Genomic DNA, 14505 nt, shown 5'->3' with positions numbered 1-14505 from the left:
TCCCAGTGAACGGGAGCACCATCCCAGAACGGTGAAGCTAGCAGGGCCTTCCTGCCAGGCTCCTCTTAAATGCCCCTTGGGGCCTTTCGTCATGAGTCCAAGGTTATTCATCAGTTTTTCCTCACAGGCAAGAGGCACAGAGGGCACCACACAGCCTTCCCAGGGGCTCACAATGTTGAACAGAAAATATCAGGTTGGTGCAAAAGTAATCGATTACATTTGCACCAACCTAGTAATACAAGGCACACATCTCTTCAGGGCAGTTCTCATTATATTTGAGTTTATTCATGTGGCCAAATGATGAGCCAAGAAAGGAGAGATCAGTGTCATTTCTCAAAGGCTGCCAGAAGGAGGATGGTGCCTCGACAGGAATCTTTTTATACAATCGATACCAGGACATTACACGTTAAGAACTGTCAATAACAGTCGAATATAAATTCTCCTGGAGGAGAGTGGAGCATTCCTATTTATTTCCTCAACCAAGAGCAGCCGAGTCCTGTCATCTGGCCAGGTGGCTCCCGGCATTCCCTGGTGGGAGTCCAGCTAAGCTAAGGTTTGCCTACCTTGCTGGGTGCTACCTAAGGCTCAGGGAGGTTTCCAGCACCCAAGGCCTTCCGCTGGGAGGCAGGGGCCCAGGTGTGCAGCCGCCAAGCCTCTGGCTTCCAACATTCTTTCTCCCTCTGCCTGTCCTGACAGGGAAAAACACCCCTGGCATCCACACGATGGCCATCCAGAGCATCACTTCCTGCAACCCCGACCTCCAGAAGGTTCTCTTCGGCCACCTGCTACTGTCTGGAGGGACGGGCTCCTGCCCCGGCTTGCGATTCCGGATGCAGAGAGAAATATCTGAGCTGGTGTCCCCTACAGTTTATGTGAAGGTGAGGCTTCCCCAACCCATCCCCTCTGGGAGCGCTTCAAGTTCATTCCACAGATGTATATTGAACGCAATAGATATGCCGGGCATGGCTCCTGGCACCTGGGAAATCCTTGGAGCTTTCACTCTAGTTGCCGGGGGAAGCAATAAACGTCACAAATAAACATGAAGGGGACATGATTGGCATGTCAGGAGGGCTGTGATCCATGGGGAAAGTGCAGCAAAGGACGGGGTGGGACGGAGTGCGGGCAGGGCCAGGGTGGGCCAGAGTGGGCCTCCTCAAGAAGGGGACATTGGGTAAGCACTTGAGGTAAGGGTGAGCCATGTGGATATCTGAGGAAGAGCGTTCAGCCGTGGAGGGGAAGAGCCCATGCAGTGGCTCAGAGGCTTGCTTCCTGGAGGAAGGGCAAGGTGGGGTTGGCTGGGGCCGAGTGAGCAAAGGCAATGGGAAAGCAAAGTCAGAGATGCCGCAGAAGGACATCCATTTCAAGAGGGGCTGAAAACCCCCAGCAGGGTTTAGCAGAGGAGAGATATTGTCCAAGTAGGCTCTGGAGAACTGCTCAGGCTCCTGTGCAGAGAGTAGATGTCATAGGGACACAAGGTGTGGACAGTCAGAACATTAGGACTGTTGGGATGTTGGGAATGTTAGGACTGCCAGGATTTGGGGACTGCTGAGATGTCAGGACTGTTGGGATGTCAGGACTGTTGGAATATCGGGACTGTAGAGAGGTCGGGACTGTTGAGATGTCGGGACTGTTGGGATGTTGGGACTGTTGGGATGTCGGGACTGTTGGGATGTCTGGACTGTCGGGATGTCAGGACTGTTGGAATGTCAGGACTGTTGGGAAGTTGGACTGCCAGGATGTCAGGATGTCGGGACTGTTGGGATGTTGGGACTGTTGGGATGTTGGGACTGTCGGGATGTTGGGACTGTCGGGATGTTGGGGCTGTCGGGATGTCAGGACTGTCAGGATGTCGGGACTGTTGGGATGTCGGGACTGTCGGGATGTTGGGACTGTTGGAATGTCGGGACTGTCAGGATGTCAGGACTGTTGGAATATTGGGACTGTTGGGATGTTGGGACTGTTGGGATGTTGGGACTATTGGAATATTGGGACTGTTGGGATGTCAGGACTGTCGGGATGTTGGGACTGTTCGAATGTTGGGACTGTTGGGATGTTGGGACTGTTGGAATGTCGGGACTGTTGGGATGTTGCGACTGTCAGGATGTTGGGACTGTGAGAATGTTGGGAGTGTTTCGATGTCAGGACTGTTGCTATGTCGGGACTGTTGGGATGTTGGGACTGTCAGGATGTCAGGACTGCTGGGATGTGGGACTGTCAGGATGTCGGGACTCCTGGGATGCGGGACTGTCAGGATGTCGGGACTGCTGGGATGTGGGACACACCTGGCCTGGCTGGCTGGGGCCGGAGGGGCAAGGTCACTCACTCATTTCCAGTTGAGCTCAGCAGCTGTCCCATGAATGCAGCCCCCTTTGGTTAAATGAAAGCACTCTTCCCCCATGGGGGCCCTACCCAGGGGTGTCCCCAGTGGACACTTTCTCTGGCTTCCTCTATGTCTGCGTCTGGCCTCACAGCCTCTGCTGTGGGGCCTCTGGGGGCTGTCACTGCAGGGCGTCCCTGTCGAGCTCTCCCTGAATCCTTCCCATCTCACCAGCTGGCCCTTGAGCTGGCTGCAAATCCCACTGGCCAACCGTAGGGTGCTCTGTGATGGGGTCTCCTGCAGGTGCACAAGTGACTCTCACCAGAGCGACACCACCACTCCCCTCGGGCTTGTCACAAGGGTTCATGGCCACCCTTTGTATGCTCTGTGGGGGCGGGGCAGGGGGCGGGATCTTCCAGACACCAGGGTGGGCAGGGGCATGAGTGGCCATCTCAGCACTTCTTGTCCTCCCTAGACCTGTCTTACTGCCCTTGTCTCCTCCACTCCAGCCACCAGCTTTGGAACAGGACATTGCAAGGTGACTTCCTCCAGAGTCTGGAGGCAAGAGGCATGGACTTACTCCCTTTTGCCCACAGCCCCCAAAACTTTTCTTGAAGATTATATCACCCTATCACCCATCACTGTCACCCTCAACTCTAGGGGCCTCAGGTCTGGTTGCAGGCAGACGCGCTCAGAGGGAAGGGTCCGGAACGTGTCCTCAGAGCATCTTCAGCTGCCTCTGAGACTCTCCTTGCCCATCTGACGGTGTTCCCTGCACCCTTCCTGTCCTTGCTCTGTAGACCAGGGTGAGATTTGAAAAAGAATGCACAGCAGTGATGCCTGTCCCAGGTGGTCCCTATCCTTCCTCTGTAGCAACAGAGAGGCATCAGGAATTACAAATGCATCAGCCAGGATTACATAAAAATATCTTCCCACTGCCTTGTCACTTCTCAAGTCTTCAGCCCTCTTCCTATAGGCCATAAACATTCATGGGATGCTGTAAAACTGTTATCCGTTTCCTTCCTCCCCAAGTCTGCAGCTCCCGTTAGACCATCTTATGTTATATCATAGGCATTTACATTCTATTAAAACCATCACCCCTCCCACCTTCTCACTCCAAAACCCTTGGCTCTCACTTCATAGCCCGTTTCTGGTCTCCCTCCTCTCAGCTTTCTGGACCACTCCAGGCTCTTGTGTGTAATGAACTTTGACTGAATCAGAACAGAAGGCTACTGCTTAGCCCAGCATGGAAAACAAATTAAAATTGAATATCATAGTTTCATAACTTTCTTTTTTTCTCTTTCCTTTTTTTTTTTTTTTTTAAATAAGACAATGTCTCATTGTCACCCAGGCTGGAGTACAGTGGCATGGTCACGGCTCACTGCAGGCTCAGGTGACCTCCCAGGCTCAGGTAATCCTCCCACTCAGCCTCCCAAGTAGCTGGGACTACAGGCATATGCCTTCACGCCCGGCTAATTTTTTTGGTTCAAGTCTTGGACTCCAGGCTCAAGTGATCCACTTACCTCAGCCTCCCAAAGTGCTGGGATTATAAGTGTGAGCCACCACGCCTGGCATACTTTTATAGGTTTCTTGACCACATTTGTGAAGGGGATCTTTGGGCCATCTCTGTCCTGCCAGCATGTGGCTGGGCTGCATTTGGTCCAAGCCCTTTCATCCTTCTGAGTCCTCAAGGTGCCCTCCACCACCTCCTCCCGCCAAAAACTCTCCATGAAGCTTGATGATGACATCGCCCATTTCCCATTACTTGGCTGTGATTTAGCTCTTCTCTGCCTAATTTCTCTCCTGTCTAAGCCATCTCTGAAAGAGGTACAGTGGTAGATTCTCCTGTAAGCATCCATAAAGCTCATTAAATTGTTGCCTAAAGAAAATCCTCTCTCTGAAATGAGTTCATCATCCACCTTGACAGAACAGCTCATTTCAATGGGGCCAACTTTTCAAATAATTGTTTCACCCAGCAACCTAAATCTGCTGTAATGAATGTTCTTGAGCTAAAACTCTGCCCATTATTCCCCCTTATTTCTTCAGAATGTTATTTTACCCTTAGATCCATTTCTAGATGTGGATTTTGGAGTCAGAAACATGCACAATTTGAGGCTTTTTGAATGGATGACCCAATTGCCCACAGAAACACTGAGCCTCCCATCTGTGATTGTGCTACTGTACTCCAGCCTGGGCAACACAGTGAGACCCTGTCTCTAAAAATAAAAATAAAAAATAAAGCTACAGGAAGTAGGCATAGACTGTTTGGCATCTTTAATGGCAAATCATAGATTGTATTTGCCAGGAGGGAGAGACAACTGTCCATGAAGTTCTCTCAGGGGCGGACGTTTTGTGTCCCCACTTCAGAGTAGTATTCTGATTCCTTCTCTTTTCTCCTGCCCACTCCCCACCTCCCCTTCCCTCCTCTGCCCTCTACTCTCCTCTGCCTCCTTAACCCCATCCAGGTGGCCACCTGTCCATATTCTGTCTATGGAGCTTGGGTAGGTGGCTCCATCTTGTGTTCACTCTCCACATTCAAGGATATGTGGGTCACCAGCAAGGAGTACAAGGAGATGGGCTCTTCCATCATCAGCAGAAAAAGCTTCTGATGTGTGGCTTTCAGTACAATGTCGCCTGTGCCTTTGACACCAACTGCAGGATGAGCCTTGTTGTGGCTGAATTGATCAGAGCTGAGAACCAGCTCAAGGCAAAGGCACTTCCTCCCCCAGACTTCAATAAAGAAGGTCAATAAAGGATGGACTCTGACTTTGTGTCTGGGCATGGCTGGCAGCAGCACAGGACACTCACTACGCAGTGTCACAGGACACCAGCTGCATGAATGCAGAGTAGTGGAGGAGAGGGAAATCCTGGCTCTTCCTGTGTATCAGTCAGGATGGTGAAGCTGTGCTGCAGGAACAAGCATCCCCCAAATCTCAGTGCCATAAAACAAAAGTCAGTCTCTCCCTCATCCTGCATGTCCACTGAAGGTCAACAGGGGCTGCCTCCTACATCATCCTCACTCAGAATCCAGTGACAGAGCAGACTATCAGAGACATTGTCATTCATTGTGGGTGAGCAGAAGAGTGTGCTGGTGAATCTTACATTGGCAACTAAATCCATCAGTCCAGAAAAGCCACAGGGCACAGAGCCATGATTAATTAACCACAACAAGTCACATGGCCCTACCCAACCACGAGAGGCAGGAAGTGCCATCCTACCACAGGCCTGATGTACCCACATGGGCAGGACAGCATGGATGTTCTGGCCTCATGATGGCATGATTGGGGCAGTACCCATAGCACCCACTATGCAAGGGGCATTACATCCTCCTATGAATTTAATCCTCATGACGTTGCTGTGAGGTTGGTTTCATTAAAGCTGATTTCATGAAGCAGAAACTTGTGCTAAGAGAGGTGAATTAACTAGATCAAGGTTATTTAGGTAGTAACATGCAGTTTAAATCTGTAAATAGCATCTAGTAAGAGTGCCAGGGGAGAACAGAGAGACCTAAGGAGAGGAAGAAACCAACCAAACAGAAGACATATGTTTTCAGTGTAGAGGGGCCATGGAGGGCTGCACAGACACAAGGAAGGGTCCTGCATGCAGACACTAGTGGAATTTCAGAATATCAAAAATAATGACATCCAGAGGCCTTGAGAGAAATCAACAAACGCAGGTTAACTTAAAGTAGGGTGACTGGAAAAAAACCCAGATTACCCAGTTAAATTTTGAATTTCAGAAATGTAACAAATGTTTAGTATAAGCATGTCCCAAATGTTGTGTATTATCTCTACTTGCTAAATCTGGTACCACTATCACAAGGGAAAGTGACTCCAGTTATTATTATCAGAGTTCTTGACTGCAAATTGTTGTAGAAGACAAGAGAACTGTCAAGTTAAGAGGAAGGATTATTTTGAACCTAAAATCTCATACCTTTTCCAATGGGTGGAAATGATAAAAAAAAATAACTTGGGGACAGGTAAACACTCTGAAAATTTACCACATATATGCTCTCTCCAAAAACAGAATCAAAGATTATCTACAAGATGGATAAACAAATAAACCAAGAAAAAGAAACAGTGGTGAGTTAAGAAAGCAGACCAAACTTAGAGTTAAATCTAAATAATTATTATTATAGATTTTTTAAAAAATTAATAACACTATGGAACAAAAATCTCAGATGATCACAGAATGACAGGTGAAGTGATAGAGGAGGGAAGGAGGCAGAATGTGAAATTGTGGAAAATATGGGTGTTCATTAACTCTAGAGATTGACTGGAGAGAGAAAGTCTAGGCATGTATGTTTCTAATTTGAGAATAGCAGGAGACTGCACACACAGACCCAGTCCACACCTTCCAGGTTCTGTTTAGTGCCCTCAGCACGTATTGTTGGCATGTACAGTTCTTCCCCAACCCTCCATCTGGCCCAGGTGATTTGGGTAGGGGAAAGATACCATTCTAGCAGCTCCTGCTGTATTTAAAAGTAACATTTTAATTAATGGGTTGTCATTTCAGATGTCAAACATTGGGGTTGTTTTCCTTCAGTTATCAGATAGTTCTAACTTTTTTCTGCCCTGAGAACAAGTATTTTTATTCCAATACATTTGGAAAAGTTGGTTGCTTGCCATTGTCTTTACATTGGCAACATGGTATGATACAGCCAGCAAGCAATGGCACCCATGGATCTGCAGGCTGAAAACCATGCAGACGTGCTTCTCAGTACAGGTGAGAACTTGAAGGTGCTCAGAGATAGGGTAGAAAGTTCTAGAACTGCCTTCCTCCAACCTAGTCTTTCCCAAGAACTGACCCAAACCAGGGGCTCCCTTGGGAGCATGCCCTATCTCTGAACCCTAGCACAGCGATCCTTGGCCAACTGCAAGCCTTGGCAAGTCCCTCTTTGCAAAAGCCCTGTGTCTGCACCCTGATTAGTATCACTGGCACTTGTCTGAAAGTGGGCTCTCATTCTCTCTCTTTTCCTGCCTCCCTCCTCCTGGGTAAATTTGGACAAAAGCTGGCATCTGCTATAATTCACATTGTATGCCATGTTCTCCACCAAGGCCGTGAACAGGAGCCCGGGCATCTACAGGAGGGGACTCTATGGAAAGATAAGTAACTGCAACTTGTTTCTCAAACAAACAAACAAAAATAATAATCCTGACTCCATTCTCTTTAATGCACTTCCAAGTTCTGTAATTCAGAGCAAATGATCATATTCTCACTGTACTGCCTGTTTTTCTCTAAGAAAATATTTCAAATTGATTTTTAACTCATAAGAATTAATGAAGTTGTCGACTTGGCAAAGAGACGTCTGCACTCCCACACTCATTGCTTCATTGTTCACAATAGCCAAATTATGAAATCAACCTCAATGTCAATCAACAGATGAATGGATAAAGAAAATGTGGTATAGATATAAAAAATGGAATACTATTCAGTCCTAAAAAAGAAAGAAGTCTTGTCGTTTGCAATGATGTGAATGAACTCGAATGACACTATATTCAGTGAAATAAACTGGGCACAGAAAGCCAAATACTGGATGTGATATCTAAAAATGTCAAACTCATCAAAATAGAGAGTAAAATGGTAGTTACCAGGGGCTAGGGTAGGGCAGGAGGACTGAGGAGACGTTGGTCAAAGGACACATTTCAGTTAGGAGGAATGAGTTCGACAGATCTACTATACAACACGATGACTATAGTTAATAACAATGTCTTATATACTTGAAAATTGCTAAGAGAGTAGATTCTAAATGTTCTCACTAGGAATATATAAGTATTTGAAAAAATTATTTTTCTGCCACATATCTAAAACTAAAACAAAGTTGTTAACTTGGGGTTCATGAAGGGACTACCATGTACTGTAGTGGATAGTCGGGGGCTGAGTTTGGGAAATAGTGGGTGAGCGAGGGTGGAGATCAGGGGGCTCACCTTCTAACCTAACCTTCCCAGTGTCTCCCTCTTCTTCATTTCCCAGAATCCCTTGCAGCAAGCTCCTAATGGAAGCACCTGCATCAAACTGAACGCTCCTGCAAGACAGAGGCTCTGCCAGCACTGCCTGGCATCCCTGCAGGCAAGCCCCTGCACAGAGGTGTTGACCCTTCCTCCAGCAGCTTCCCTGTCTGGGTGGGGTCTACAGTGGCTGTCTCCTGACTCTGATGGCGGCCTGACTCTGGGGCTGGAGGAGGAGCTACAGCTAACTTCCCAGTAGAGAAGGTGGCTTCCTGTTGGCAAAGAGGAAGCAGCTCCTTTGCTGGCTCAGTTTTGTTTTCAAAGTCGTTCCTGAATATTCAGCTCCACATTCATTTCTTCAGCCTCTCCAATGATTCTATTTGCCCCCTGTATCCTAAAACTAATTCCGTCTTGCTAAACTGGCTGCAGTGCATCCTGTTCTCTGAGACTGAGCCCCAGTGATATAGTGCAGGTATGCATTTTCTAGGGAGATGCTCCATCATTCCCACCAGCTTCCTGAGAGGGCAAATACCTGAGAGAGGCTAAGAACCTCACCCACTTGTGATCCACAGGAAGTTCTGGTGGGCTAGCGCAGGTGTCCTAGAATACTTGAGGGGAATCAAATCACGCTGAACTTGTGGTACAAATAGTGCTTCTAAAAAGCTCTGCTAATTTGCATTCTGCCCATCTGGAGTTTCAGATCCTGGGTCTAATTAACACATTGCTCACCTGAAGCCATTTTCACTTTATATTCAATTCAACAAATTCGATGACTTGTTTAATAAACATTCACTGAGTAAGCATTCACCAGACCCTAAGCTAGGAGCTGGGGAAACAGACACACCTGCTGTAATTCCTGCCTGGGGCAGCTTATCCGCTGCGTAAGGAGGAGAAAGCCTGGAAATAAAACCACTGCATTTTAAGGCTATTATGGCCACAGCAGAAGTTATGTATCAGGTGGTGAGAGGGGAGAGAGAATGAGGCAACAATATCCTAGGAATCGTCTGTGACCACCAACTGTGGCGACTGCAAAAAGGGCCACAAATTCTTCCCCTTCCATCAGGAACTGGAAACTGCTTCTTCATCCCTAGAATATGGGTTGGTTATGTGACTAACTTTAGTGACTGGGACATTAGCAAACATGATGCAATGTTCCATGGACTAAGGGGTAAAAAGTAACTGTGCATTGGGATTCCTCTCTGGCTGTTCTTGGAAATCCTGCAGCCACCACTGTGCAAACTGGTGGATGCATTCGCGGTCATGAAAGACATATGGCCCAGTAACCCCCATTAACTATATCTGACCCTCAGCCAACCAGCAGCCAACTGCCAAATGCAGGTGTGAAACTACCTGACCACCAGCTGCCCACAGATGAATGAATAAACCCAGCCAAAACGAGCAGAGGAACCAGCGAGGCCCAGCCCAAGTCACTGGGCCACAGAATCATTACCTGATAAATAATTGTTCTTTTAAGCCACCAAGTGGTGGGATTGATACACCTACTCTGTGCCTAGATTTCTACTAGGCCTCTAGGCAGAGTTTCAGGAGAAATAGAAGAAATATTCCCTGTTTTCAAGAAACTAAGGCATCACATCTGAAATTTACCTTTGACATAGGGGACTGACTGCGACGTGGTATCCGTCTTCTGGGTCTGCCTTCTCAGTCCAGAAGAGGTCAGTAGTTGCTAACGCTCCACGTGCTTTTGGTGTAAAAATCCATTCTCCAAAGGAGGTTGAGAATAGGCTTTTCCATCACGGTCAAGGAACGAGGATGGTGGTAAGAGAATATGGCAATGAGGCAGGTATGCTGGCAGCAACAATCCCCATTGTCCTTCTTGCCAGTGTGGCCCAGAGGCTGGGGACTGAAAGGATGCTGGCTATTTGTTAGGCAGCTCGGGTGTGAATTCCAGCTCCCCTCAGTATGGACAAGCTCTAAGGCAAATCACTTCACCCACTTCACCCTCCTGTTTCCTCTTCAGCCACATGGGCAGACAACACCAACTCCCAGTGTGTTGGAGGAGTAGATGCGTAGACATAAGTGGAGGGCTCAGCACATGCACACCCACTCCCTCTGCTCTCTCACTGGCCCTGCAAAAGGGCAGGGAAGTGGCCCAGACTCCTCGTAACCCCAGTGGTCATCTATGCCGCAGACACCCCTGGTAACTGGAAGGTTCAGTCAGAGTGGATCGTTTGGTGCCTGCGAGGCCTGGCTCTCTCCCCACCAGGCTCCAACCTCCCTCCTCTCTTGATTCCCCGGGTCTCCTCATAGACTCCTCTTATCCTCCTTCATTTGGGTCTTTGCTGCTTCTGGGGAGAGTGTCCTGCTTGCCTGGGGCCCTGGGCCTCCTTGCAATGCCGCACTCTCATCCCAGCCCCACCCCTGAGTCTAGCTGGGCCCCTCTGGTAGGGTTGGGACAGAGCCGGCCAAATGAGGCCAGTGAAGGCCAGAGCTCTGGGGCAAGAAGCTTCCCTCTCTTACTAGCTGATGGTTGCAGGATGGGGCTCAGCCTACTGGAAACAGCTGGATCTCCCTCGGGTGAAGCAGCAAACTCAGGGGGGATGGGAAGCTCTGCAAGGCCACCCCTAGTGAGGCCAGCAGGGTAGTGCAGGGTACAGGACAGAGAACCAGGGACCAAGAGGCCTGAATTCTGTACCCAGCTTGGTGGTGCTGGCCCATTCTAGGACCCACACTCACACTAGGCACACAGCTCCTGCTGTTCCATGAGCTGCCCTATGGCGTCAGGACACAACTGGCAGAGCGGGAGGCCTTGCTCCCCTCCATGGGATCTGAGAGCAGAGATCACAGAGCAGCTGCTACAGCATAGACGTGTCTTTCAGATCTCTCGTCCTCTCTTTAAAATGTGTGCAGGTTGATACTCCTCTCCACAGTAGAGCTGTTGGTTTTATGGTTAAGTGTCTTAAATTACTTACTGATTAAATTATCCATCTCTTCCTCTAAAAGAAGAGTTGGAGGAAATTGACATGTGGGAAGCTGTGCCCCATTGTCCTGCAAGTTCAGGCCCCTGCCAGGTGTCCCCACATCAGAGGTCTTCCATCTTAGAGCAGCAGGACAGCAGCGTCCCCGAATGGCTGCGTCTAAGTTGTGCTGAGTGTATGTTTTTCAAAACCAATGTCAGGCAGAGAGTTTTGTGCTGGTGCAGGTGTTAGAGACTGCATGACGTCTCTGGAATTGTAGGAATTTTTGTTTGGGCAGAGGATTGGAAACATGGACGGTCTGGAGTGTGGGGAGGGTGTTTTCATGCTTGCTGGGTTTCTTCTCCTCATCTCATCTGAGAATGTGGCTGCACTCGGGAAGCAGGCTCGCCCCGGCTGCATGGTTGGAGAAAGTGAGGAAAACACAAGTTCTCGAGGTCATGTTTTTGGAGGCCTGCGATTGATTTGAATGCGGCAGGTGGTTCTCCTTAGAAGGACAAAGCGGCCACTCAGAGGCCTCGTGTGCAGGTTCTTTCTTGCCAGCTGACGCCCATGCCAGGGCTGAGTACAAGCCGGCTGCTGGCCGACAGGCCCAGCTGGAGATTTTCATTTTCCCTTTTGCAAGAGGCTGATTCGACCCTGAAGGAGGGTGCAGTGGCCTCCCAGAGAGCTGATGCAAAATTCAGATGCATCATATCAAGGGGATTGGTTGCAGACCACCAACCCATTTTCCCCCTCAGTGCTTTTCCTTGATTTTTCTGTGAGATGGAAACTTCTCCCTCCTCCAGCCAGGGCTGGGGGCTGCTGAGTGAGTGGGGAGACTGGGCAGTGAGACCTACAAAACCCATAAGTGGACCTGGAGGACAGTGGCAAGATGGTGAACCCCTGTGGGGAGCAGCAGACCAGGAAGCACCAGGCAGGAAGCAGTGCAAAGAGCACCAGGCAGGGAGCGCTAAGCTAAGGAACATCAAAGCAGGACCATCAATACAGGAAGCACCATGCTAGAGGCACTTACTGTTCCAGGGAGCACCAGGTGAGGAGTGCTGGGCCAGAAGCACTGTGCCAAGGAGTGCTAAGCCAAGGATTACTGAGCCAAAAAGTACTGTGCCAAAGAGTACTGCACCAGGGAGTACTGTGCCAAGGAGTACTGAGCCAAGGAGTACTGTGCCAAGGAGTACTGAGCCAAGAAGTACTGCACTAAGGAGTAGTGAGCCAAGGAGCACTGTGCTGGAGTGCACTTAGGGTTGTCTGTGAGGTCAGGGCTCTGCCCAGCAGGACCTCATGTGGCCAGGCCTGCTGCTTCACCTTGCAGTGCTTGGTCTGGGTCTCCTCAGCCATTTTTGGGCCTGAGCCCACCATCAGGGAGGCCAGTGAGCAGCCTAGGAAGCCCTGGTCCTGCCAGAAGCTGCAGCTCCAGCTGAGGCAGATGCCCCGGTCCAGGCTGGCTGGTGATGAGGGGCTGACAGTCAGTGCTTCCCGCCCTGCTCTGCACCGCCATGCCTCCTGCAAAGGCACAGCTCCACAGGCCCTTCTGGCTGTGCTGCTGCCACTGTCTTTTGTTTTCAGAGTGCAGGGTTAAGAGCAGATATGGTGGAGAGACTGTTGGTATCCCACACCGGCCCGTCTTGGCTATGGGATGTATTGCTACATAACAAATTGCCCCAAATCTTAGCAGCTTAAGACAACAAACATATATCAGTCCCAGTTCTGGCCCAGGGTCTCTCCTGAGCAGGATTCCCAGCCCTGAAGGCTAGAGGCACTGGTGGACAGAGGTCAAATCACCACTCAGCTGGCATCAGATTGGGCATGACAGAGAAATGCATCTGAGAATCGAGACTTGGGGATTGTGTGTTCCAGCAGTAGACCTGCCCAGATCGAAGACCTGCTCATGCTCCCCTCCTCCAGGAAGCCTCCTGGGAGTACCCCACACCAGGGCAATTCGGGGGAGTCCTCTGTCTTTACCCTCAGTACCTGCAACAGGCACCAGGTGGTCGCTGCCCGGCTGTGGCCTCACTGTGGCCCTTCAGGAGCCAGCTCTGGTGTAGACCCCGAACAACCCAGCACCTGGTCCAGCCTCTGAAGGGCTGGGTTCCACTCCTGGCTCTGCCTCGTGCTTGTCCTCTGAGCCTCAGGTTCCCCATCTGTAAAGTGGGCAGGAGGGACCCTTTCGTGAGAGTCCATGCAGCGGCGGATGTGAGAGGTGGGTTGTTGCCTGTACACCACGGTGAATGTAGGGGTGGAGGAGCAGAGTGCATGCCATCCTCACCTCTGGCTGCTGTGGCATCACCCAGGTGTGCTCTCTGGCACCTGTGCCCTTGCAGGGATCTGATCCCACAGCCGGAGCCTCCCACGGGGGCCACTTTTACAGTTGGGCCCTCCTGCTCGAGCAAGGATGCTGAGGAGTGTGGTTGTGAATTCTTTCACATCACAGAGGGCCCCGGGCACCTGCCCTCCTCCCTGGCCTCCTTGGGGACACTTTTTGGTCGGTGCATCATGGCGCTTGGCTGGGGAAGCCCCCACTGCCTCAGACGTCAGGAAAGGCCATGTTACAGCTCCTGCTGAAACACCTGCTTGCCAGAAGTCCCGCTTAACTTAAAGATGGGCCCTGGAGCGGCAGCCTGCCGCTGGGGCTTCGCCCTCCAAGCTGCATCAGCCAAGCTCTTGGCTGCCCTCTCACTCCTCATTCACAATTATCCAAAGAGTGGCCGCCACGTGCTGCCCCAGGAGTTTGCACTCCATGGTGGTCTTGCTGCCGCCCACAGCTCTGGGGGTGGTTAGGTGAGGTCTACAGAGCACAGGCTTTGGTGCCCACAGATCTGAATTCTGAGCTCCCACTGCTTACCTATCGGGACTAGAACTGCGGGTGTATTCCATGTCCCCCACTCTTCACTTCCAGACAATGAAACAGGGCTCTGGGGCCTGCTGCTCGGGATGCTGTGATGGTTGAACCAGCTGGGGCTGCACCTCGGACCACTCTCCTCCTTCCCAGCGGCACTCCCACCGGACCCGCAGCTCCCATGCTGTCCACAGCCCTGCAGACACTACGTGGCCTCCTGCTGTGGTCCCTGTCCCAAGACCTGTGCCTGGCTTGGGGTGGTCTCCTAGCAAATCTTCATGCTGGCTGAATGTCCATTGAGATCAGGAGGGGGTCCCAGGCCAGCAGTATCAATGTCCCCTGGGATTGTCAGAAATGCAGATTCTTGGCCCCGTGCTCACCCTGCCACTGGGGACTCCTAGGGAGGGGCCGGGATCTGTTGTGATCAGCCTCAGGTACCCTGCTCACCCTTGGCGCTCTTGGGGAGAGTTT

At 50.4% G+C, this 14505-nt stretch overlaps 1 protein-coding gene across 8 annotated transcripts in view; it reads left to right on the top strand.

Annotated features, from left to right (window-relative positions):
* LOC129490581 (actin) overlaps positions 1-5071 on the top strand; it is a 39092-nt gene extending 34021 nt beyond the window's left edge. For 5 of the 8 annotated variants that reach the window (XM_063645056.1, XM_063645040.1, XM_063645032.1 and 2 more), the window contains 2 exons: positions 697-878; positions 4783-5071. In XM_063645056.1, the coding sequence (XP_063501126.1) occupies positions 697-878; positions 4783-4926 (326 nt within the window). In that variant the 3' untranslated portion in view covers positions 4927-5071. The remainder of the gene's footprint in view (positions 1-696; positions 879-4782) is intronic. The other 3 variants (XM_055294484.2, XM_055294466.2, XM_055294482.2) reach the window with 2 other exon arrangements.
* The last annotated feature ends 9434 nt before the right edge of the window (positions 5072-14505 follow it).

Source organism: Symphalangus syndactylus, chromosome 1, assembly GCF_028878055.3.
Source record: "Symphalangus syndactylus isolate Jambi chromosome 1, NHGRI_mSymSyn1-v2.1_pri, whole genome shotgun sequence".
Classification (NCBI taxonomy): domain Eukaryota; kingdom Metazoa; phylum Chordata; class Mammalia; order Primates; family Hylobatidae; genus Symphalangus; species Symphalangus syndactylus.
The sequence above is the reverse complement of the archived record's forward strand: the minus strand, read 5'-3'. Positions and strand labels throughout refer to the sequence as shown.